This window comes from Taudactylus pleione, unplaced genomic scaffold, assembly GCF_031769625.1.
Source record: "Taudactylus pleione unplaced genomic scaffold, aTauple2 ptg000405l, whole genome shotgun sequence".
Lineage (NCBI taxonomy): Eukaryota > Metazoa > Chordata > Amphibia > Anura > Myobatrachidae > Taudactylus > Taudactylus pleione.
In genome coordinates this window covers 1,924,563-1,949,841 of record NW_028284807.1, presented here as the reverse complement: position 1 = coordinate 1,949,841, position 25,279 = coordinate 1,924,563, and the positions used below count along the sequence as shown (strand labels likewise).

The 25,279-nt window shown below is 51.6% G+C and overlaps 1 protein-coding gene across 3 annotated transcripts in view; it reads left to right on the top strand.

Annotated features, from left to right (window-relative positions):
- Positions 1 to 732: 732 nt before the first annotated feature.
- The window catches only part of IGSF3 (immunoglobulin superfamily member 3), a 74,290-nt gene continuing 49,743 nt past the window's right edge, over positions 733 to 25,279 (top strand). Inside the window, exons 1-6 of one of the 3 annotated variants that reach the window (XM_088446801.1) lie at positions 733 to 754; positions 2,718 to 2,894; positions 17,434 to 17,811; positions 20,634 to 21,041; positions 21,963 to 22,352; positions 22,971 to 23,372. In XM_088446801.1, coding sequence (XP_088302927.1) covers positions 2,846 to 2,894; positions 17,434 to 17,811; positions 20,634 to 21,041; positions 21,963 to 22,352; positions 22,971 to 23,372 — 1,627 coding nt within the window. In that variant the 5' untranslated portion in view covers positions 733 to 754; positions 2,718 to 2,845. Of the gene's footprint in view, positions 827 to 919; positions 941 to 2,717; positions 2,895 to 17,433; positions 17,812 to 20,633; positions 21,042 to 21,962; positions 22,353 to 22,970; positions 23,373 to 25,279 lie in introns of those variants that run through there. The other 2 variants (XM_088446800.1, XM_088446802.1) reach the window with 2 other exon arrangements.

Sequence of the window (25,279 nt, the reverse complement as noted above, 5' to 3'; positions counted from 1 at the left end):
ATATTAGTGTATGGAAGTCTCACTGTATGTAATATTAGTATATGGAAGTCTCACTGTATGTAATATTAGTGTATGGAAGTCTCACTGTATGTAATATTAGTATATGGAAGTCTCACTGTATGTAATATTAGTGTATGGAAGTCTCACTGTATGTAATATTAGTGTATGGAAGTCTCACTGTATGTAATATTAGTGTATGGAAGTCTCACTGTATGTAATATTAGTATATGGAAGTCTCATATACAATGAGAGTATGTCCCTGTAGCAGTACATCAGGGGTATAATCTGCCTCTGGGGGTCTCTGGCTGTTGTTTCCATGATCCAGGTGAGACAGGCTGGTGCTGGGAGGCTGCAGTCTCTCAGATGTATGTAGGCTGCTCTGTGTGTGGCTATGGGTATGGGGCTGGGCTGTCTACTAGAGGTGGAGCTGCTGTCTCTCTAGGATGGGCTTAGTCCTAGAGGTGGGACATAGGGTGTTGGGGAGAGGGCTGACTCAGTGGGCTGGGTGTCTCTGGTTGGGAGGGATAGTCGTGCTGTAAGGGTGTGCTGTGTTGACTCCTAGAGGTGGGCTGTCTCTTGGTGGGGTGTGGGTTGTCTCCTAGAGGTGGGCTGTCTCTTGGTGGGGTGTGGGCTGTCTCTTGGTGGGGTGTGGGCTGTCTCTTGGTGGGGTGTGGGCTGTCTCTTGGTGGGGTGTGGGCTGTCTCTTGGTGGGGTGTGGGCTGTCTCTTGGTGGGGTGTGGGCTGTCTCCTAGAGGTGGGTCTAGGCTTGGCTGGGATTTCATTGTCAGCCGGGACTGAGTCTCCTTGATCTGTGTGAGAGAGCTGGGTGTGTATATATTGTGTGTTACATTGTGTATATGTCTCCTTATCCTATACCGAATGTGATATTGTGTATCTACCGTGTGTTACATTGTGTATATGTCTCATTATACTATACTGTGTATGTAACACATGTTTTGTTGTGTATTTACATATTGTGCCTATGCTGGGTTATGTTAGTGAATGTTGTATCACTGTGCAGGCTGTGTATATGGTGTCATGTTGTGTTATATGTGTAGCCCTGTGTATATGGTGTTATATGTGTAGCACTGTACAGGCTGTGTACATGGTGTTATATGTGTAGCCCTGTGTATATGGTGTCATGTTGTGTTATATGTGTAGCCCTGTGTATATGGTGTTATATGTGTAGCCCTGTGTATATGGTGTCATGTTGTGTTATATGTGTAGCCCTGTGTATATGGTGTCATGTTGTGTTATATGTGTAGCACTGTGTATATGGTGTCATGTTGTGTTATATGTGTAGCCCTGTGTATATGGTGTCATGTTGTGTTATATGTGTAGCACTGTGTATATGGTGTCATGTTGTGTTATATGTGTAGCACTGTGCAGGTTGTGTATATGGTGTCATGTTGTGTTATATGTGTAGCACTGTGCAGGTTGTGTATATGGTGTCATGTTGTGTTATATGTGTAGCACTGTGTATATGGTGTCATGTTGTGTTATATGTGTAGCCCTGTGTATATGGTGTCATGTTGTGTTATATGTGTAGCACTGTGCAGGCTGTGTATATGGTGTCATGTTGTGTTATATGTGTAGCACTGTGTATATGGTGTCATGTTGTGTTATATGTGTAGCACTGTACAGGCTGTGTATATGGTGTCATGTTGTGTTATATGTGTAGCACTGTACAGGCTGTGTATATGGTGTCATGTTGTGTTATATGTGTAGCACTGTGTATATGGTGTCATGTTGTGTTATATGTGTAGCCCTGTGTATATGGTGTCATGTTGTGTTATATGTGTAGCACTGTGCAGGCTGTGTATATGGTGTCATGTTGTGTTATATGTGTAGCACTGTGTATATGGTGTCATGTTGTGTTATATGTGTAGCACTGTACAGGCTGTGTACATGGTGTTATATGTGTAGCCCTGTGTATATGGTGTCATGTTGTGTTATATGTGTAGCACTGTGTATATGGTGTCATGTTGTGTTATATGTGTAGCACTGTGCAGGCTGTGTATATGGTGTCATGTTGTGTTATATGTGTAGCACTGTGTATATGGTGTCATGTTGTGTTATATGTGTAGCACTGTACAGGCTGTGTATATGGTGTCATGTTGTGTTATATGTGTAGCACTGTGTATATGGTGTCATGTTGTGTTATATGTGTAGCCCTGTGTATATGGTGTCATGTTGTGTTATATGTGTAGCACTGTGCAGGTTGTGTATATGGTGTCATGTTGTGTTATATGTGTAGCACTGTGCAGGTTGTGTATATGGTGTCATGTTGTGTTATATGTGTAGCACTGTGTATATGGTGTCATGTTGTGTTATATGTGTAGCCCTGTGTATATGGTGTCATGTTGTGTTATATGTGTAGCACTGTGCAGGCTGTGTATATGGTGTCATGTTGTGTTATATGTGTAGCCCTGTGTATATGGTGTCATGTTGTGTTATATGTGTAGCACTGTACAGACTGTGTACATGGTGTTATATGTGTAGCCCTGTGTATATGGTGTCATGTTGTGTTATATGTGTAGCACTGTGTATATGGTGTCATGTTGTGTTATATGTGTAGCACTGTGTATATGGTGTCATGTTGTGTTATATGTGTAGCGCTGTGCAGGCTGTGTATATGGTGTCATGTTGTGTACATGGTGTTATATGTGTAGCATGTTCCCTCCCCACTCACACCCCCTTCTCCTGGCATCCCCTAGGGCAGAGTGGGCAACACCAGCTGCCGCTGACCTCTAATCCCTGGACCACGCTGGGTTATTCTGTGGATATTCTGCTAGTACCAGCATTCGGACAGCCCGCACACATGGCACTGTGATAGCAAGTCATCATGGGCAGTGTTGGCATCTGGCTTCTCCTTACCGGGATCTGTGCAGTAGGTAAGTGCCCCTATGTGCGATGCTTTAGAAGTGGCACCAAATTCCTGGGGTTACAAGGATGTCTCTATTTATTGATGTATTTCTAGCAACTAAAGGGTTACTAGCATCAGGTACAGTGCACTGGCATTACGTTGGGTGATTAGTAGTGAGCTGGCACTGGTGGAGCAGGTGCTGTCAGTGAGTGGTGCCGCACATAATGCCACAATGTGTGATGCTCTGCAGGGCTGGGTGTGAATACAGGGTGCTGTACTCTGCATGTGTTTGGCAGGGAATGTGCTTGGATGGATGGGGTTCCTATGCATAGAATGTGCAATGCTCTGTGTGGTAAATATATACGCTGGATGCAGGACTCTGGGACCGGAAGAGTTAATGTGTACACAGGATGCAATGCTCTGCTTTTGTCTGCAATGTAAAGGGTTAGTATGGACAGCTGGTCCTGTACATTGCAGCTGACTCAATGCTGGGCATGCTCCTGACGTGAAGGGGTTAATATGGGTGCAAGATGCAGTGACTGGCACAGAATGGGTTAATCTGTTTATGATACTAATATGGATATAGAAGTCAGTGCTCTAGTGTCTGGCATAGAAGGGGTTTTTTATAGGTAAAGCATGTAAATCATGGTAAATGGCATGAGAGGGGTTAATAGGATCACAGTATGCAGGTAACTGGCACATGGGGGTTAATATGAATGTGGGGACTGGCACATAAGTGATTATATGAATGCAGGATCCTCGTGATTGGCACAAGAGGGGTTAATATAAATGTAGACTATAGATGACTGGCACAGGAGGGGTGAACATGAAAGTGAGATGCAGGTGACTGGCACAGCAGGGGTTAATATGAATGTGGGTGCCCGGGACAGGAAGGGTTAATATGATTGCAGGATGCAAGTGACTGGCACAGAAGGGGTTATTTGAATTCACGATTCTCGTGGTTAGCACAGAAGGGGTTAATATGAATGTAGGCTGCAGATGACTGGCACAGGAGGGGTTAATAATGTAGGATGATGGCGACTGGCTCAGGAGGGCTTAATATGGTTGCGGGTGACTGGGACAGGAGGGGTTATATGAATGGGGAATGCAGGGACTGGCACAGGAAGGGTTATATGAATGGGGAATGCAGGGACTGGCACAGGAAGGGTTATATGAATGGGGAATGCAGGGACTGGCACAGGAAGGGTTATATGAATGGGGGATGCAGGGACTGGCACAGGAAGGGTTATATGAATGGGGGGATGCAGGGACTGGCACAGAAAGGGTTATATGAATGGGGGATGCAGGGACTGGCACAGGAGGGGTTATATGAATGGGGGATGCAGGGACTGGCACAGGAAGGGTTATATGAATGGGGGGATGCAGGGACTGGCACAGAAAGGGTTATATGAATGGGGAATGCAGGGACTGGCACAGGAAGGGTTATATGAATGGGGAATGCAGGGACTGGCACAGGAAGGGTTATATGAATGGGGAATGCAGGGACTGGCACAGGAAGGGTTATATGAATGGGGGATGCAGGGACTGGCACAGGAAGGGTTATATGAATGGGGGGATGCAGGGACTGGCACAGAAAGGGTTATATGAATGGGGGATGCAGGGACTGGCACAGGAGGGGTTATATGAATGGGGGATGCAGGGACTGGCACAGGAAGGGTTATATGAATGGGGGGATGCAGGGACTGGCACATAAAGGGTTATATGAATGGGGGATGCAGGGACTGGCACAGAAAGGGTTATATGAATGGGGGATGCAGGGACTGGCACAGGAAGGGTTATATGAATGGGGGATGCAGGGACTGGCACAGGAAGGGTTATGTGAATGGGGAATGCAGGGACTGGCACAGGAAGGGTTAAAAGACCGGATTTTAGCTACGTAAAAAGTTCTGATTCACACTGGCTGAGTCACTGAATCTGTCATTCCCGTCACCCACCCCCACACCCCTCACATGGGTCACGGAGGTTTCACCACCCACCCACCAACACCTGAGGGCAGGTAAGTTGTCAGTGTGTCAATACACAGGGTGCAGACAGATTATTTCCCTGTCTCACCCATCTCTTTCCCTATACACCCCTCTGCCTGGTGCCCCTCACCCCAAGGTACAGCCAACACTATACACCCCTCTGCCTGGTGCCCCTCACCCCAAGGTACAACCAACACTATACACCCCTCTGCCTGGGGCCTCCCACCCCAAGGTACAACTATCCCTATACACCCCTCTGCCTGGGGCCCCCCACCCCAAGGTACAACTATCCCTATACACCCCTCTGCCTGGGGCCCCCCACCCCAAGGTACAACTATCCCTATACACCCCTCTGCCTGGGGCCCCCTCCCCAAGGTACAACCAACACTATACACCCCTCTGCCTGGGGCTCCCCACCCCAAGGTACAACTATCCCTATACACCCCTCTGCCTGGGGCCCCCCACCCCAAGGTACAACTATCCCTATACACCCCTCTGCCTGGGGGCCCCCCACCCCAAGGTACAACTATCCCTATACACCCCTCTGCCTGGGGGCCCCCCACCCCAAGGTACAACTAACACTATACACCCCTCTGCCTGGGGCTCCCCACCCCAAGGTACAAATAACACTATACACCCCTCTGCCTGGGGGGCCCCCACCCCAAGGTACAACTATCCCTATACACCCCTCTGCCTGGGGCCCCCCACCCCAAGGTACAACTATCCCTATACACCCCTCTGCCTGGGGGGCCCCCCACCCCAAGGTACAACTAACACTATACACCCCTCTGCCTGGGGGCCCCCCACCCCAAGGTACAACTAACACTATACACCCCTCTGCCTGGGGCCCCCACCCCAAGGTACAACTAACACTATACACCCCTCTGCCTGGGGCCCCTCACCCCAAGGTACAACTAACACTATACACCCCTCTGCCTGGGGCCCCTCACCCCAAGGTACAACGAACACTATACACCCCTCTGCCTGGGGCCCCCCACCCCAAGGTACAACTAACACTATACACCCCTCTGCCTGGGGCCCCTCACTTACTGTATAAACGTAACGCATTACATCTCTCTCCTCACCTGGTAAAGGTAACCTGCTGAATTAGTGGAAGGTCTGTTTTTTAAAGAGCTTAGAAAAGAGACTTGACAGGGAACAAAGGGGACATCACATTGAGTGGGGGGGCATTACATGGAGTGGGAGGGGGCATTACATGGGGTGAGGGGGGGCATTACATGGGGTGAGAGAGGACATTACATGGGGTGAGGGGGGACATTACATGGAGTGGGAGGAGGCATTACATGGGGTGAGGGGGGGCATTACATGGAGTGGGAGGAGGCATTACTCGGGGGGGGAGCGCTAGGTATGTTTTATTTTTCAGTTGTTTCCGTGACTATCGTGTCCAACGTGTATAGCCACACTCGTCATGTAATGATGTCTTCTTCTTATCTGTTCCTAAATATCTGCAGAGAATATGTAAAGCTATCTTTTTGCTCATTAGAGTGCAAGCTCTGCAGGGGAATCCTATGCACTCGTGACAGGGATGAGACAGATTCAGCAGCCTTCTAGTAGTTTAAAAAGACAGATTCCTCTTTGTGCTGTCGTTTTTATTTTGGTAGATAAGTTATTCTAACGGTTTCCTCCTGTTTCTAACATATACCTGGCCCTCTGTCCAGCACGTGGCCCTCACTGACAGGATAGGGCCCGGTCTTGTGATTTGCAGGATGGACAGTACCATGGCTTGTGGCCCTCCCTGACGGGATAGGGCCCGGTCTTGTGATTTGCAGGATGGACAGTACCATGGCTTGTGGCCCTCCCTGACGGGATAGGGCCCGGTCTTGTGATTTGCAGGATGGACAGTACCATGGTTTGTGGCCCTCGCTGACGGGATAGGGCCCGGTCTTGTGATTTGCAGGATGGACAGTACCATGGCTTGTGGCCCTCGCTGACGGGATAGGGCCCGGTCTTGTGATTTGCAGGATGGACAGTACCATGGCTTGTGGCCCTCGCTGACGGGATAGGGCCCGGTCTTGTGATTTGCAGGATGGACAGCACCATGGCTTGTGGCCCTCGCTGACGGGATAGGGCCCGGTCTTGTGATTTGCAGGATGGACAGTACCATGGTTTGTGGCCCTCGCTGACGGGATAGGGCCCGGTCTTGTGATTTGCAGGATGGACAGTACCATGGCTTGTGGCCCTCACTGACGGGATAGGGCCCGGTCTTGTGATTTGCAGGATGGACAGTACCATGGCTTGTGGCCCTCGCTGACGGGATAGGGCCCGGTCTTGTGATTTGCAGGATGGACAGCACCATGGCTTGTGGCCCTCGCTGACGGGATAGGGCCCGGTCTTGTGATTTGCAGGATGGACAGTACCATGGCTTGTGGCCCTCCCTGACGGGATAGGGCCCGGTCTTGTGATTTGCAGGATGGACAGTACCATGGCTTGTGGCCCTCCCTGACGGGATAGGGCCCGGTCTTATGATTTGCAGGGATGGACAGTACCATGGCTTGTGGCCCTCCCTGACGGGATAGGGCCCGGTCTTGTGATGTGCAGGATGGACAGTACCATGGCTTGTGGCCCTCCCTGACGGGATAGGGCCCGGTCTTGTGATTTGCAGGATGGACAGTACCATGGTTTGTGGCCCTCGCTGACGGGATAGGGCCCGGTCTTGTGATTTGCAGGATGGACAGTACCATGGCTTGTGGCCCTCACTGACAGGATAGGGCCCGGTCTTGTGATTTGCAGGATGGACAGTACCATGGCTTGTGGCCCTCCCTGACGGGATAGGGCCCGGTCTTGTGATTTGCAGGATGGACAGTACCATGGTTTGTGGCCCTCGCTGACGGGATAGGGCCCGGTCTTGTGATTTGCAGGATGGACAGTACCATGGTTTGTGGCCCTCGCTGACGGGATAGGGCCCGGTCTTGTGATTTGCAGGATGGACAGTACCATGGCTTGTGGCCCTCGCTGACGGGATAGGGCCCGGTCTTGTGATTTGCAGGATGGACAGTACCATGGCTTGTGGCCCTCGCTGACGGGATAGGGCCCGGTCTTGTGATTTGCTGGATTGGTCCCTGTGATGCACTTTTTTCTTCGTGTGATTAATTGACAATTTTTGGCTTCTCAGTTCTAAACACGGGATGTTTATTGTGTTGTATAGTAACGTCTCCTGTTTATTTGTGGCCCCTTTTATAAAGTGCGACCACAGTACTCCTAGGCAGCTGTCAGCACTCAGCCTGCAGATCTCTCTATCTCTATCTCTATCATCTGTCACCAAGCTAAATCATTGTCTTCATGCTCTTCCCCTTCCTGACATTGATGCCCTCGTTGGGTTAGTGAGGCTCTATATGTTGCCTTACTCATGGGCAGCGCTGAAGCCTGAGTCTGAGCAACAAGTCTGCAGTCTTCTAGGTAACAGTTCTGAGCAGATGGGAGGATTGGACCTGGCCAGGGAAGTCGCACCAAGAACTCACACTCACACAGGCTGTGCTTGGTCTCCTTCCCTCCACCTTGTACCCACTGTTAAGAATTGTAGGAAATACTCCATTATACATTACTATGAGTTGCAGTCGGAGTAATGTGCTTTATCTGCCTGTATTTAGTGCATTGCTATTATGGCACCCTAGGACTAAAGTGCTGCGATTTCCCAGACACTGTTATAGATCACCCACCACCCCTCGTCACCCCCATTCTTCCTGCCTTCTCCGTTATTGTGGGTGCAGTGCTGGAATAACGCATAATGCGCTGACCTCTCCCTCTGTACGAGCTGAGATGTTGGTATTCCCATCTCTGCGGATCTTTTCCCCCGTGGTCAGGGTTTGTGTTCGGGATTTGTGGGACGGCCACGTAGGGCAGCCCCTGTTTCACCATCGGTCTCCTGCACACGGCCAGCGGGAATGGCTGCACCGATACACAGATGGGGCAGATTCAGGACAGGGAGGGGGCTCATTAGATAAATGGGGAGCTGTGTTCCCTTCAGTTTCGCATGTCCTTGTTTGTGAACGCTGTGATACACACGTAACATGAAAGGGGACAAAACTCCGGGCAGATAACAAACACACAGCTTAGGAGTGACCCTCGACATCACTGACCCTTGGAGCCACTTGGAGGGGCAAGGACTTCAGGCCAACCTCCGCCACAAGGCTCAGATGGGGACCTTTCTCTCCGAGGTCAGCCAAAGTGTCCCCTTGGATCTGGAGCTTCAGCTCCCCAAAACAGGGGATTCTTTATACTTTGGGGCAAGGATCGCCCATAATGGTCTCCATGTGCATTTCCAGGCTCACTGGGTGGCACATTGGGCTTGGCCAAGAGACCAGGTGATGGCCCATCACCTCCTGGGGCACCTACATGGGCATCTGCACCTGGTTTTTGCCTGGCTCCTCCATTACCTGATAACGATAAAATGTATGCAATTTGTGACCCTCTCGCTGTTACAATCTCTTGTATACAGGCCAGGTTGTATGGATTACCTGGTCATTACTGGGTCGGTCACACTGATTTTATGGCCTGCTACGGTCCTGGGGTTTCGCCGCCTGCTGCCGTTACCCTGACACGTGCTGTGACTTGGCAGGAATTGGCTCCTGCTTTGGCAGCATATTGCGCAGCGCTGTACATGAAGGGGTCATGTAACACCAATAGAAACATACGACGGCCTCCCTGACTGATCTTATCGGCGTGTTTGTGACCTTGGTTGGGTTACCGGCGGGTGAGATGTCGGATCTGGCGCTGAGGGAAGTTTCCTTTGTTTTGCCTTTAATGCTGTGAGAGTAAAATTGATCGTCTGCTGCTGGGACATGAATATTTTATGCAGCCTAATGTATGGAAGAGCTTTTATCTCCGTGTGTACATGTGCGTCCCTGGCGGAGGGGGAATCGTATATGTGATTTATAGTATCCCTGGGATAGAACGCTGGGAAATCTCATTTTCTGCAAATTCACATTTCCCCGATGTGGGGATTCCTGCCGAGGGTCTTAGGATGGGAGGAAAAATATGGATCAGCTCATAAGAAATGACCAAGAAGTGTGTATAGGTCCTCGCTGTGCCCGCTCGTGGAAACGCGCGCTCGCCGGGGGAAATCGTTTACTGTCTGTTTACAGGAAATCAGCCAATTGCCAACAGCTTCCGACTGATACCGGGGGTCCCTGTGCGAGTCCCTATTTACCACACATGGGAGATTACAATAACCCCTTACTATATATGTATAGCATGAAATATGTAGCTACAATTAATATGGAGACAAAAGGGGGTCATCCAATAATCTCTGTCATTTAATAAGATTAAGACAAATCATTTCCTCTTCTGACAGAGGGGGAAATGTATCAAGCCTGGGAGAGGGAACTAATCTGCTTCTGGCGTTTTATGTAATAAGCTGATACATCTCCCCCCATAGTCTCCTGACCTGGGGGGCTACGACTCCATGTCTGGGGGATATTCCGTATTCTCCGACGCGGTCTTTATGTGATGAGGGTCTGGCACCGGTATCGGCAGGCATACCATGCTTAAAGCATTCGCTGTGGCCCTAGCTGTAACGCGCAGCGACAAAGCCGGTCTCGGCCTCTCGGCCTCGGCTCCTCCATCCCGGAGGTAAACGTTGGATTTACGTGAGTTATGCATTATGGGAAAGTTGGGATATACATTGCAGGGGTCCTGCTATCCCGGGGTGGGGGGGTTAGTCTATGGCCAGTTCAGTAAATTGCACTTTGTAACAGGGACAGACCATTCTATTTATAAGACAATTATATAGTGTCTGAGGGCTCATTCACAAGGCGGCAGGAAACTGGGAACAGCGCATGAAAACGGACGCGCACTTCTGTGATGGACTTACCAAAGTGTTTTTCAAGTGTTTTTTTTAAATACTCTGGGGTTGGGGGGGGAACCTTTCGGTAGCGCAAGCTGCGCCTGTTAGCTGTAATCTCTTAATATTTCTCTGCTCTATCTTCCAGTTCTCCCCAAATAGTTCCACTACTGCGGCATCAGATATTATTTCTATTGTACTGGTTGTATCATTCTCCTTCCTCGCCCCATATCCTAATCCCCCCGCCACCCCTGTAAGCTGATCCCCCTCCGCTCTGAGTCCTGGGCTGCGCTGATTACATTACGTCCTCTCTGGGATTGTTCTATCGAGCGCAGTGCCGGAAGCAGCCGTGAGTGAGGACTTTGGCTGCGCTGTGAGAAGCGCACCCGGAGTGTGGTACCGTATCCTTCATCCTCTCCCCGACGCCCGTCAGTATATCACAGGAGACAGCAGATTCGGATACAATCTAATTATTTATCAGTTGGTAAGGCTTGTATTACGTGGGCCTGAAGCCTGCGCTCTGCGTTCCCATGGTAACTGCTGATTATTCCCCCAGCTTTCCCGGCAGTGAGTGCTGTTCAGTGTCACAGTTATGGTAATGAGCGGTGTGTAATCTGTTTAATAATAAAGATCCTGCGTCTTCCTATTCAGGGTGGTTTAGCTGCGGGATGCGGGGGGCTCCAAGCAGGTTTTCCATGTAATTGTCTCAGGCTTCCCCCAGTTATATAATGTAAAGTGTCTGTATACAGATGTGGGCTCATTCACTTAGCGTTTCTGCATTGTATGGCGTAAGGCGCTTGGGATGACTTATGCTCCGCCACGGTTTGTGATTTATACTTTTTCTGTATTTCTGAGTCTTATTCGCATCGTTGCCGCACACAGCGTGACTCGCCGTGGAGTAGGCGCGCTAGATTAGTGCTTTTGTCACAAAGGAATTGGTATGAAGCCACAGATTAAGCGTAACGCAATGAGGCGCGAGACATGGCGTGGGTCACTCGTGTCGGAAGTCTGGGGTCTATTTACTAAGCCTTGGATGGAGATAAAAGTGAATGGACAAAGGGGGTCATTCAGACCCGTTCGCAAGCGCTAAGCGCTCGCAACCGGGTCGATGTTGCCCCACTGGGCATGCGCACGTCGGAACCGGCTCCGACGTGCGCAAGACTCGGCTAGCGACGGGCACTCCGTCGCTAGGGGTCTCGCACCAAAGGGGACGAGCTGTCGATGGCGAGTGACAGCTTGCCCCGTTTGGTGGGCGGGCAGGGGGCGTGCCCGGCCAAACGGAGGCGTTCCAGTCGGAACGCCTACTGTTTGGGGGCAGCCCCACTGACATCATTGCTGATGTCAGTGGGGAGCTTCCTGCTCGATCAGAGCAGGAAGCTCCCTGGGGCTTGTGAGCGCCGAAACCCAACCTTAGGGTCTCGTCGCAAGCCCCGATGGTCGCAATGGTCTGGAGCAATGCGACCATCACCCTGGTCGGTCGCTAGAGCTGTGGGTGGCAACCCACAGCCTAGCGATCGACCAGAAGGCGGCACTTAAATAAGTAAGTGGCCGCCCTCATTCAGAGCGATCGCTTGCAGCAAGCGATCGACTCTGAATGAGGTCCAAAGTACCAACCAACCAGTTCCTAACTGCCATGTCACAGTCTGTGTTTGAAAAATGACAGTTAGGAGCTGGTTTTTTGGGACTTTGGCCCTCATTCAGAGCCGTACGCTCTGAGCAGAGCGCACGCTCTGAATGAGGGCCGGGCTCCATTTTCATGGAGCGTCCTCCTGGACGCTCGTATAGCTGTGGGTCACCACCCACAGGCTATACGAGCGTGCTTTGTGATGGCCGCGATGGTCGAGACCATCGCTACCATCGAAATTGCGAGCCGGAGCCTGCGGTTGAGGTTTTCAACCGCAAGCTCCGGAGTGATTTTGGCTCTATCAGAGCCAAAATCACTCCCACTGACATCACTAGTGATGTCAGTGGGCCGGCTTCTGACGGGAGGCGTTCCCGTGGGAACGCCCCCGTCAGGGAGGCACGCCCCCGGCACGCCCACCAAAGGGGGCGTGCTGTAAATCAACATTGACAGCACGCCCCCTTTGATCGGACACAACGAGCGAAGGACTTTCCTTCGCTCGTCGCGTCTGGCGCATGCGCACGACGGAGCTCCCTCCGTCGTGCGCATGCTCAGTGCCTAACATCGACCCACTTGCGAGCGGACAGCCGCTCGCGAGTGGGTCTGAATCAGGCCCTTTATCTCCATCCAAGGCTTAGATGTCTCTAATCTGAGTCGCAGCTAGAAGTACATGAATGCCAGCGCCGGTAGGCCGTATCCCCGCTCATTATACTTTTGTCGCATTGGTGATTCTAATTAGACGCATATTTTGAGAAAACATCACTGGCGAGACGCTTGCGTTGCCAAACGGGGCGATGTGAGAAAACATCACTGGCGCGAGACGCTTGCGTTGCCAAACGGGGCGATGTGAGAAACATCACTGGTGAGACGCTTGCGTTGCCAAACGGGGCGATGTGAGAAAACATCACTGGCGAGACGCTTGCGTTGCCAAACGGGGCGATGTGAGAAAACATCACTGGCGAGACGCTTGCGTTGCCAAACGGGGCGATGTGAGAAAACATCACTGGTGAGACGCTTGCGTTAACAAACGGGGCGATGTGAGAAAACATCACTGGCGAGACGCTTGCATTGCCAAACGGGGCGATGTGAGAACAGGAGAATGTGGACACATCTGTAGGCTCACCATAGGCTCGCTTATCGGGCACCGTCACCAGAAATATGGAAACAGAGCAATGTAACAGCCGCCTCCCTGTGGTGACGTCATACGGGCCGGCGTACAGTCACTGCGAGCAGCACTGGTAACGTGACAAGGCGCGGTGCCGCTCGCAATGACCATATTCACGTAGTCAAGCGCATTTTTCTTTTTTTTTTCTTTTACAACTGCGCCTGCTTCAAAATTCCTAAAAACTCACATGGTGCGTTACCAAACGTTACACCTCGCAAGGGTCTACGCACAAAAGCGCTGCTGTGATCGATGTGTGTGCCAGTCAGCCGTGTGTGACCCTGGGCGAGAGTGAGCCCCCCCATGATAAGTGAGTGAGGGTCCCCCAGCGGCCGCACGGTACTCGCCGTGTGCGCTGGCTGTATCTCTGCGTGTATCTGTGATATCTCTGCGTTATCTGTACAGGTCCTGTGAGAATGTGCCGGGAACTTGTGGGTTCCTGGATTTGATGCACTTTGACGTGCCCCCTCCCCACTTTCTCACCCCCTCCCTGGCCCCCTCATCCAGCTGTGTGTGGGGGAGGGGGGGGACAGACAGGCGTGAGAACATTTACACACATTAGTGAGGAATCTGTGTCCTTGATGTGTCAGAGCGATGTTGGTGTCTCCTTGTCAGACTGTCTCATGTATGTCTCAGCAGTCACTGACGTCTCACAGGAGGAGGGAGCGGTCTCTGCGTGACATGAGTCTTATGGAGACTGGTCATCTATAGTGACCCCCGTCTGTCCATCTCTCTGATCCTGCTGTGCTGCCCCCTGTACACGTACACGCGTGTCCGAGGCCTGGCTGTGCCGCCCCTGTACACTTACACGCGTGTCCGAGGCCTGGCTGTGCTGCCCCCTGTACACTTACACGCGTGTCCGAGGCCTGGCTTTGCTGCCCCCTGTACACTTACACGCGTGTCCGAGGCCTGGCTGTGCTGCCCCGTGTACACTTACACGCGTGTCCGTGGCCTGGCTGTGCTGCCCCCTGCACACTTACATGCGTGTCCGTGGCCTGGCTGTGCTGCCCCTTGTACACTTACATGCGTGTCCGAGGCCTGGCTGTGCTGCCCCTTGTACACTTAACACACGTGTCTGAGGTCTGACTGTGCTGCCCCCTGTACACTTACACGCGTGTCCGAGGCCTGGCTTTGCTGCCCCCTGTACACTTACACGCGTGTCCGAGGCCTGGCTGTGCTGCCCCGTGTACACTTACACGCGTGTCCAAGGTCTGGCTGTGCTGCCCCCTGTACACTTACACGCGTGTCCGAGGCCTGGCTGTGCCGCCCCCTGTACACTTACACGCGTGTCCGAGGCCTGGCTGTGCTGCCCCCTGTACAGTGCTGCCCCCTGTACACTTACACGCGTGTCCGAGGTCTGGCTGTGCTGCCCCCTGTACACTTACACGCGTGTCCGAGGTCTGGCTGTGCTGCCCCCTGTACACTTACACGCGTGTCCGAGGCCTGGCTGTGCTGCCCCCTGTACACTTACACGCGTGTCCGAGGCCTGGCTGTGCTGCCCCCTGTACAGTGCTGCCCCCTGTACACTTACACGCGTGTCTGAGGCCTGGCTGTGCTGCCCCCTGTACACTTACACACGTGTCTGAGGCCTGGCTGTGCTGCCCCCTGCACACTTACATGCGTGTCCGAGGCCTGGCTGTGCTGCCCCTTGTACACTTACACGCGTGTCCGAGGTCTGACTGTGCTGCCCCCTGTACACTTACACGCGTGTCCGAGGCCTGGCTTTGCTGCCCCCTGTACACTTACACGCGTGTCCGTGGCCTGGCTGTGCTGCCCCGTGTACACTTACACGCGTGTCCGTGGCCTGGCTGTGCTGCCCTCTGCACACTTACATGCGTGTCCGAGGCCTGGCTGTGCTGCCCCTTGTACACTTACACGCGTGTCCGAGGTCTGACTGTGCTGCCCCCTGTACACTTACACGCGTGTCCGAGGCCTGGCTTTGCTGCCCCCTGTACACTTACACGCGTGTCCGAGGCCTGGCTGTGCTGCCCCGTGTACACTTACACGCGTGTCCGAGGTCTGGCTGTGCTGCCCCCTGTACACTTACACGCGTGTCCGAGGCCTGGCTGTGCCGCCCCCTGTACACTTACACGCGTGTCCGAGGCCTGGCTGTGCTGCCCCCTGTACAGTGCTGCCCCCTGTACACTTACACGCGTGTCTGAGGCCTGGCTGTGCCGCCCCCTGTACACTTACACACGTGTCTGAGGCCTGGCTGTGCCGCCCCCTGTACACTTACACGCGTGTCTGAGGCCTGGCTGTGCCGCCCCCTGTACGCTTACACGCGTGTCCGAGGCCTGGCCGTGCTGCCCCCTGTACAGTGCTGCCCCCTGTACACTTACACGCGTGTCTGAGGCCTGGCTGTGCCGCCCCCTGTACACTGACACGCATGTCCGAGGCCTGGCTGTTCTGCCCCCTGTACACTTACACGCGTGTCTGAGGCCTGGCTGTGCCGCCCCCTGTACACTGACACGCATGTCCGAGGCCTGGCTGTGCTGCCGTCCTGTACACTTACACGTGTGTATGAGGCCTGGCTGTGCCGCCCCCTGTACACTGACATGCGTGTCTGATGCCTGGCTGTGCCGCCCCCTGTACACTTACACGCGTGTCTGAGGCTTGGCTGTGCTGCCCCCTGTACATTTACACGCGTGTCTGAGGCCTGGCTGTGCTGCCCCCTGTACACAGCGCTGGACATGGATGCACAGTAGGTACAGATATACCTGCCCAAAGGAGCTTACAATCTACGGGGTGTGGGAAAGGCATGATACATAAGGTAGCAGAATGAGAATTGCGCGTGTCTGCTATGAGGCCGCAGTAATGTGTCACACCGCGTACCCTGTCCGTGTACTCTGCCTGCCCTGAGCCTGTGCCCATGGGTGTGTTATACAGGGAGGATATGGGGGATTCAGGTGGAAGGATGAGGCTACACGGGTAAGGAGGGGCTGCAGGAAGAGTGTGAGCTCTGCGATCGCCAGGAACCACCGCAGGAACTGGACCGCGGTCTCCATTGCTGTGTCCCAACGCAAGGACGGTTTGTCAGATATCTTATATTATCTATTAATCATCGCAGGCGGGAGGGGATTCCTTACTCCCTGCCCTGTTATCCCTGCGCCAGCCAGCCCCCTGCCCCACTATTCAGCCTGTAACTAGCCATGGGGCACCTGCTGGGCCCCCTGCGCTGTACCCCGATCCCCTCTCCGGCGTCAGCAGCCACGCTGCGGGGAAACACATTCTGGGCTCCAAAATCACTCTGCTCAGAGGGGAGGAGAACCCTAAGGGCCCCTTTAAAATGTTGCTATGGGACCCCCCGGTTACCGGTTACTCCCCTAGTTGCCATTCTGCGGGCGCTGCTACGTTTCTCTTTAACCAACGATAGACGAGGAGCGTTCTTTGACCGTCAATGTGTCGCCTGGTTCCTGGCATGTAACCCGACGGTCGCCCAGTTACCCGGGAACTGCAGCCCGCTCTCTGGGGCCCATTAATCTGCCCACAAGGATATATCCCGAGCTCCATCCTTCCATACATGACCGCGATATAATGTGGAGCCTCGGCTAACGCCATTATATATATTTGACCTTCTTTTGGTACGGTCAGATTTTAGATGGTTAATAGGTAATAGGCAGCCGTCCTGTCATACACGTGGTGAGACCATATTCAGCCTCAGCGGGCACCGGGGCACCAGTACATCGGATAGACACGGGATTTATTATAACGGAACCTGTATCACTCTAAGTGTTATTACCAGTTTGGAGAACAGGGGGTGAGGTGTATCCAACAGTGAAGAGACTGGAGAGGATTCCCATAGCAACCAATCGGCTATTACCTATCATTCTATATAATGTACTACATATGTACTTGATAAATGTTACCTAAAAGCTGATTGGTTGCCTCTCGTTGCTCGATACATCAGCCCCCAGACGTTGGTGCAATGTTACACTGTATAAATGAGACCACTTGTGTCTGTTATTGTAAGTAATTGTCTGTATGTGTTTCCCCTCACAGGTGTGTCCTGGGCCCAGCGGCAGGTGATCGTCCAGCAGGGGCCCCTGTACCGTACCGTGGGCTCCCACATTACTATCTGGTGCAAGGTGAGGGGCTACCAGGGCCCTTCCGAGCAAAACTTCCTCTACTCCATCTACCTGCCGTCCGCCCCTGACAGAGAGGTGCAGGTGGTGGGCACAGGGGACCCCTCCTTCTCCTATGCAATATACAGCCAGCGGGTACAGAGCGCGGACATATCTGTGGAGAGGGTGTCAGGTGACCACACGCTGCTACACATCCGCCAGCTGCAGGAACGAGACGCCGGAGAGTACGAATGTCACACCCCCAACACCGACCCCACCTACCACGGCAGCTACAGCGCCAAGATGAACCTGAGCGGTAAGAGCGGAGATTGGGGTGGATTTGGCTCATTGTGTCACTGCGCGGCGGCCTCCTCCTTTCTCCCGGGGAAAATGGCGGTGCCTGTCGGGAAGTGTGATGAGAGAGGATCCTTCCCTGGTCCGTTTCTCCTGCCTGTGGTTACTGAGGTCCAGCATTGAGGTCCTTGCACTGATGTCTCCCATATGTAGCGTGGATCTCTGAGTAACGCCCGTCCTATACACAGACACATTACTCCTAATGCCCAAAGCGCTCTCTTATTATTAATGACCTTTTATCTACCTAACTTCTATCTCTCTGCGCTATGGGGGTCTCCTGCCTGTGGTTACTGAGGTCCAGCATTGAGGTCCTTACACTGATGTCTCCCATATGTAGCGTGGATCTCTGAATAACGCCCGTACTATACACAGACGCATTTACTCCTAATGCCCAAAGCTCTCTTTTATTATTAATGACCTTTTGTCTACCTAACTTCTATCTCTCTGCGCTCTGGGGGGTCTCCTGCTTTCCACCTATACAATGAAGATGTTCTGATAGCAACATGGACCTGTTATTTGCCTCTCTCACCCCTGTGTAATTGCCCCCCCCAGATAATTACCTCTCCCCTGTCTGCCTATTACCCCCTATTTCCCGCTCCTTGGCTTGGTTTTGCATGCCCTCCCTATCTCTGTCCTCCCCCCTCCCCACCTCTGCCCCTGAGGCTACAGACAGATGATTGAGTCTGGCCCCCCCCCTGACTTCCCATGCACTCTCCTCCCTGCTTCCATATAAATAGTTAATGGGACATTATCTGGAGCGCTGCCTTCCCCTGGAAGAGGCTCTTTACGGGGCTCGGGGGACCCTGGTGTGTGATGAGAGGGGGGCAGATCGCAGACGGCGGACCCTCAGGGAAGCGTACAGCTTAATGTGCCGGATCTGGTAGTGTCTGTATTCCTGTATGCAGATCCCTGTCATTTGTTATACAAGTTACTGGGTGATATCAGTGCCACAGGGCTCTGTGTGTTACTGCTATGCCAGCGCTCCATGGCAGGTCCTGGCACACGTGTGGCACTTAGGGGGGACAGGACATTGCCTGGTACCCTCATCACTAATAGCAGAGTATTCATCCCAGCATTATGACATATAAAGGAACGAGCTCCAACTGTGTGCAGTCCCCGGCAGGGAAGGGGTTAAGTGAAACAGCAGATTTACATCCTCTCATCTGCCCGGTGCCCACCTGTCACATCGGCACTTAACCTAATCCCACCTGTTCCTACGCTTCTCATCCTCTCCCCCTCCCCCACCTCTGTGTCATCTTCTGGAGCTTGTCCCAGCTGTTACCTCACCGTAGCCCCCTCCATCCAGTCTTACTCCAGCTCCCCCATTCCTCCAATCTATGGGGTCTAAGCCCTGGATGGAGAAGGTGAACGGATATAAAGTACCAGCCAATCAGCTCCTAACTGCCATGTCACAGGCTGTGTTTGAAAAATGGCAGGAGCTGGTTGGCTGGTACTTAAAGTGAAAGGACATAATCTCCATCCAAGGCTTAGTAAATAGACCAATATGTCTCCCCCCTCGTTATTATAATGATGTATGTCACTTATTATAGGGGTTCATGTGTATTACTGTGGGGTTCTAATATCACCTGGTATTTAGTGTATTCAAACCATGATTGAGGTTCAGATTGTGTCCTGTCACTCAGATATTAGTGGGGTGTATACGACTGGCGGATTGTGGATTGTAGGCTCAGGGGGAGATGTACTAAGCCATGAGAGAGATACAGTACCAAACAATCGGCGTCTGTCATGTTACTGGCTGTGTTTGGAAAATGACAGTTAGGAGCTGATTGGTTGGTACTTTCTCTCTCCACTAATGTAGATATGTACCAAAGCTTGGGCTGGGATGTATTAAGCATTGCATCCGCGATGTGGTACATTCCGCCTGTCTTCGGGTACTGCGGTTGATTGCCACGGTATGTTCCTAGAATATCGCACAGGATGGCTCTCCCGATAAGACCTGTCCTCTGCGATGGCTCCGGAAGAGAGGGACTTCCCCCGCAGCGCGCGTCAGAACGCCTCCTCGGTCATAAACCCCGGACGTCCTATCATCGCAAAGCGCAGCTCTTATCGGAACAACTGTCCTTTTGTGATTTGAATCGCAATTCTAAAGGCATATCGGCGTTATTAACGCCACTATGCACCCGATAAATGCTGGGATGTATCGCATCCAAAATGCGATGAGTAGTACATCCCGCCAACAGCCTGTAAAATGAGTTGGGAGCTGATTGGATGGTACTTTATCTTAGAGATGTGCGGGTTCGGTTTTATTCGGTTCTTATCGGCAAGTTATCGCGAGTTCGGATTTCTCTTATTGGCTATCCAAAACACGTGACAGCTGGATAGCCAATAGGATGCCGTTTTTGAGATCCGAACATATGCGTGTAAATCCGAGTATAACCGAACTGCTCATCTCTACTTTATCCACTACGTGACATTACTGAGCGATTACACGATTACGACATCGTAATCGTGTAATCGCTAAGTAATCGGGGCACAAATTAATGTTGGAAACGACCAGCGATGCGCGCTCCCGACATCAACATGACAATAGGGATGTTTAATGTGCCTACACTAAAATATTATCGAGGGAAGGGGTCATGATCTGTTATCTGGCTGACCTTTGTGCGCTGTTAGTGATGGCAGGTTACTCCCCGCATGATGCCTAAACTCTGTACTTTGTGACAGTCTTCATTCTCGGTAGGAATTGGTCTCTAATGTGTTCTTCTGTGCTTAATGCAGACTCCATGCCATGCTCTATACCTAACGTCCGTTCTCTGCCCACAGTGATTCCGGATTCCCTGGTGGTCTCGTCCTCCGCTCAGACCCTACAGAAGGTGGAGGGGGGCTCTCTGCAGCTGTCCTGCGAGGTGTCTCACAGCACCTCCCAACACACCCACCTCTCAGTCTCCTGGTACAGACGGACGGGGGAGCTGACGGAGGAGGTCATCTCTCTAACGCGGGAGTTCTCTCTGGTCCCTGGGGCGTCCTACGCACCGCGCTTCTCTGTGGGGGATGTACGGCTGGATAAAGTGGGTGACAGCTCCTTCCGTCTCACCCTGTACAACCTGCAGCCCTCCGACCAGGGAGAGTTCTTCTGCCAGGGAGCGGAGTGGATTGAGGATCCGGATGGGTCCTGGTTTGCCATGACGAAGAAGGAATCGGAAGCGTCGGATGTCAGCGTCCAGGCGGCAGGTGAGAAATGGCTTCCATTGGAGCTGTGTAACCTTTTGGCTGCAGAGCTCACACACAACACGAATACAGGCTGATGAGCGGCGATATCAGATGGTAAAGCCTCCGCTGTGCAGTATAGGGGGAGACTGAACATGGTCAGAGGCTCGGGCACCCAGGTGGGGAATCTGGATTCTGTCACCATCGGGAGCAGGAGATGAGCAGGGCGTGTATCCGTGTAGGCTGTGTTGTGTATATACACGTGGTGGTGACAGACTGCATTAATGATAGTGACGTGATGTATACACCCCAGGCACAGGCGTGACACACAGAGATGGCGTTCTGGTGCTGGTCGGGCAGAGAGGAAAGACGTGATCCCTACACTGATTATATAAATAACAATTACGTCGAGTCACCTGCGTTCGGCTGGTAGAGAATCTTTTCTCCGGTGGTTCTGTCTCTCGTCTCGGAGGATGAGGATTATATTGTCCATTCCGGGAACTGTGAGACGTGCCGTAAATTACTTCCAGAAGTGACGTTTTATTCTCAGACAAACCTTATATGAATGACGAAACAAGGGGGGCAAGCTGAACCCCAATAAGCCATCTATAATCTTTAGGGTCTGACATTATATATTTTATCTTCTAATTAATCTATGCAGAAATCACAAATGTTCCTTATATTATTTTACCTCACCAATCACCAGCCTAAAATGATTTATTATTATAATTTAATTTGAGGATTTTTACCCAGGTACTTGGACGCGATGCAGCGGCTGTTGGTGAGATAATGGTGGCCGTATATGTGTTAAAGGTCTGGAATTGACCATAAAACACAATTAGAGATGAATATATGTGGTGTGTTCGCTAGTGAGGCGTTACGGTCTGTACTGCGCTGTCCTATTACACCTTGTGTTGTAGTAATCACTGCTTCTCTCTCTGATAGACAAGGAATTCAACGTACGCCTGGAAACAGACCGCCGTACGTACAGCGCGGGGGAGAGCGCCCAGCTGAGGTGCATCATCGACGCTCAGAACACGGCCGATCGCATGTTTGCCGTATCCTGGGCCTTCAACAGCTCCCTGATCGCCAGCCTGAGTCCCGGGGGGGTGGCCTCCCTAATCGGAGAATACAGCCAGCGAGAGAGCCGCGGGGAGCTGCGCGTGGGGAGGGACAGTGACAGCATCTTCTCGCTCAACCTCTTCCGGCTGCGTCCAGAGGACAGCGGGAAATACAACTGCCGGGTGACCGAGAGGGAACGATCAGCGTCCGGAGAGATGGCCGACCGCGAGAGCAAGAGGCCGAAGAACATCCCCATCTTCGTGCTCCCATTAAGTATGTGGGGGGGAGGCGGGAGGGGCCCTGACATGGGGGATGTTACGGTCATATGGTAAACTCTGCTTTCTCTCCCTATAGGGATTACTACGGTATATGTTTGTAATGGGAGGAACTTTTTTTTTTTTTTTTTTTAAATCACTTTTGTAGTAGTCTTTATAGTGGTAGTTCCCAAACTTTTGTTGAATTACGGCGCCCTTCGAGTGTTCTAATTTTTTCCTTGCACCCCAGGCCAGTAACTTGTTCCTCGGTGTCATCCTCGGGGTCAGTTATGTGGTGGAGGACGGGACAGGGCTGCGTTTCTGCTTCTCCGTATATGTTACGTTTGCCAGCCGCCAGCACTGGTTTTGCCTATCCTGCCATAAATAATTATATTTTGTCCTGGACCACTAACCAATGACACCGCAGCACCCCAGGGTGCCAAAGCACCCAGTTCGGGAACCACTGCTTTATAGAATTCAGTTTTTATCCGGCTCCTCGTATGTCAGGGACCGGTATCTTGTATTTACGGTCATGGAAGAATCCATCGAGCTGAAACGTTCTGTAACTCGCTGTATCCGCTCTTCTGTCATCCATCTTGTTTCTGCACATCGTAACAGCCTCTCTCCTCCCTCACAGAGACGTCTCTCACGGTCACCGTGGTGGCGAATTCCAGCTCTGTGCTCGAAGGCGCTGCTATCACCTTGACCTGCGCAGTGGCGTCGCTGTCTGGACCACACAGCCGCATCTCTGCCTCGTGGCACCTACAGGACAAGCAAAACCTCCAGAGAGAGGTGATCCGGCAGGACCGCGATGGGGTCACATGGGCAAGTCATGTGTATAGGGATCGTTCTGGCTCCGGCGGGTTGCGGATGGTGAGGACCGGCTCTGACACCTTCACCCTGGAGCTGGAGAGCAGCCAACGCTCAGACGCTGGATCGTACGAATGCCGCGTGGCGGAATGGGTGCCGTCCTCCGATGGAGAGTGGCAGATGCTGGGTGAGAGGTCGGCCCAGACCAGTGTAGAGGTCACCTTGCTAGGTGAGCGGTCACAGCTATTCCCCGGAGATATGAGACAGAGCCGGGTCAATGGGAGAGGGACCTTTATATAGTTTATATTACAGCTTGGTTGTATAATGTTCCGGTGCCGGCAGGAATAGACTGATCATATCTATATTCCCCCTGACACAGCATTATTACACCCTGATCATCTCTATATTCCCCCTGACCCAGCATTATTACACCATGATCATCGCTATATTCCCACTGACCCAGCATTATTACACCCTGATCATCTCTATATTCCCCCTGATCCAGCATTATTACACTGATCATCTCTATATTCCCACTGACCCAGCATTATTACAACCTGATCATCTCTATATTCCCCCTGACCCAGCATTATTACACTGATCATATCTATATTCCCCCTGACCCAGCATTATTAAACCCTGATCATCTCTATATTCCCCCTGACCCAGCATTTTTACACCCTGATCATCACTATATTCCCCCTGACCCAGCATTATTACACTGATCATCTCTATATTCCCCCTGACCCAGCATTATTACACTGATCATCTCTATATTCCCCCCGACCCAGCATTATTACACTGATCATATCTATATGCCCCCTGACCCAGCATTATTACACTGATCATATCTATATGCCCCCTGACCCAGCATTATTACACTGATCATCTCTATATGCCCCCTGACCCAGCATATTTATTACACTGATCATCTCTATATTCCCCCTGACCCAGCATTATTACACTGATCATCTCTATATTCCTCCTGACCCAGCATTATTACACTGATCATATCTATATTCCCCCTGACCCAGCATTATTACACCCTGATCATCTCTATATTCCCCCTTACCCAGCATTATTACACTGATCATCTCTATATTCCCCCTGACCCAGCATTATTACACCCTGATCATCTCTATATTCCCCCTTACCCAGCATTATTACACTGATCATCTCTATATTCCCCCTGACCCAGCATTATTACAACCTGATCATCTCTAAATTCCCCCTGACCCAGCATTATTACACTGATCATCTCTATATTCCCACTGACCCAGCATTATTACACTGATCATCTCTATATTCCCACTGACCCAGCATTATTACACTGATTATCTCTATATTCCCCCTGACCCAGTATTATTACACTGATCATCTCTATATTCCCCCTGACCGAGCATTATTACACCTTGATCATCTCTATATTCCCCCTGACCCAGCATTATTACACTGATCATCTCTATATTCCCCTTGCCCCCGCATTATTACACTGATCATCTCTATATTCCACCTGACCCAGCATTATTACACTGATCATCTCTATATTCCCCCTGACCCAGCATTATTACACTGATCATCTCTATATTCCCCCTGACCCAGCATTATTACACTGATCATCTCTATATTCCTCCTGACCCAGCATTATTACACCCTGATAATCTCTATATTCCCCCTGACCCAGCATTATTACACCCTGATCATCTCTATATTCCCCCTGACCCAGCATTATTACACCCTGATCATCTCTATATTCCCCCTGACCCAGCATTATTACACCCTGATCATCTCTTTATTCCCCCTGACCCAGCATTATTACACTGATCATATCTATATTCCCCCTGACCCAGCATTATTACACCCTGATCATCTCTATATTCCTCCTGACCCAGCATTATTACACCCTGATCATCGCTATATTCCCCCTGACCCAGCATATTTATTACACTGATCATCTCTATATTCCCACTGACCCAGCATTATTACACCCTGATCATCTATATATTCCCCCTGACCCAGCATTATTACACTGATCATATCTATATTCCCCCTGACCCAGCATTATTACACCCTGATCATCTCTATATTCCCCCTGACCCAGCATTATTACACCCTGATCATCTCTATATTCCCCCT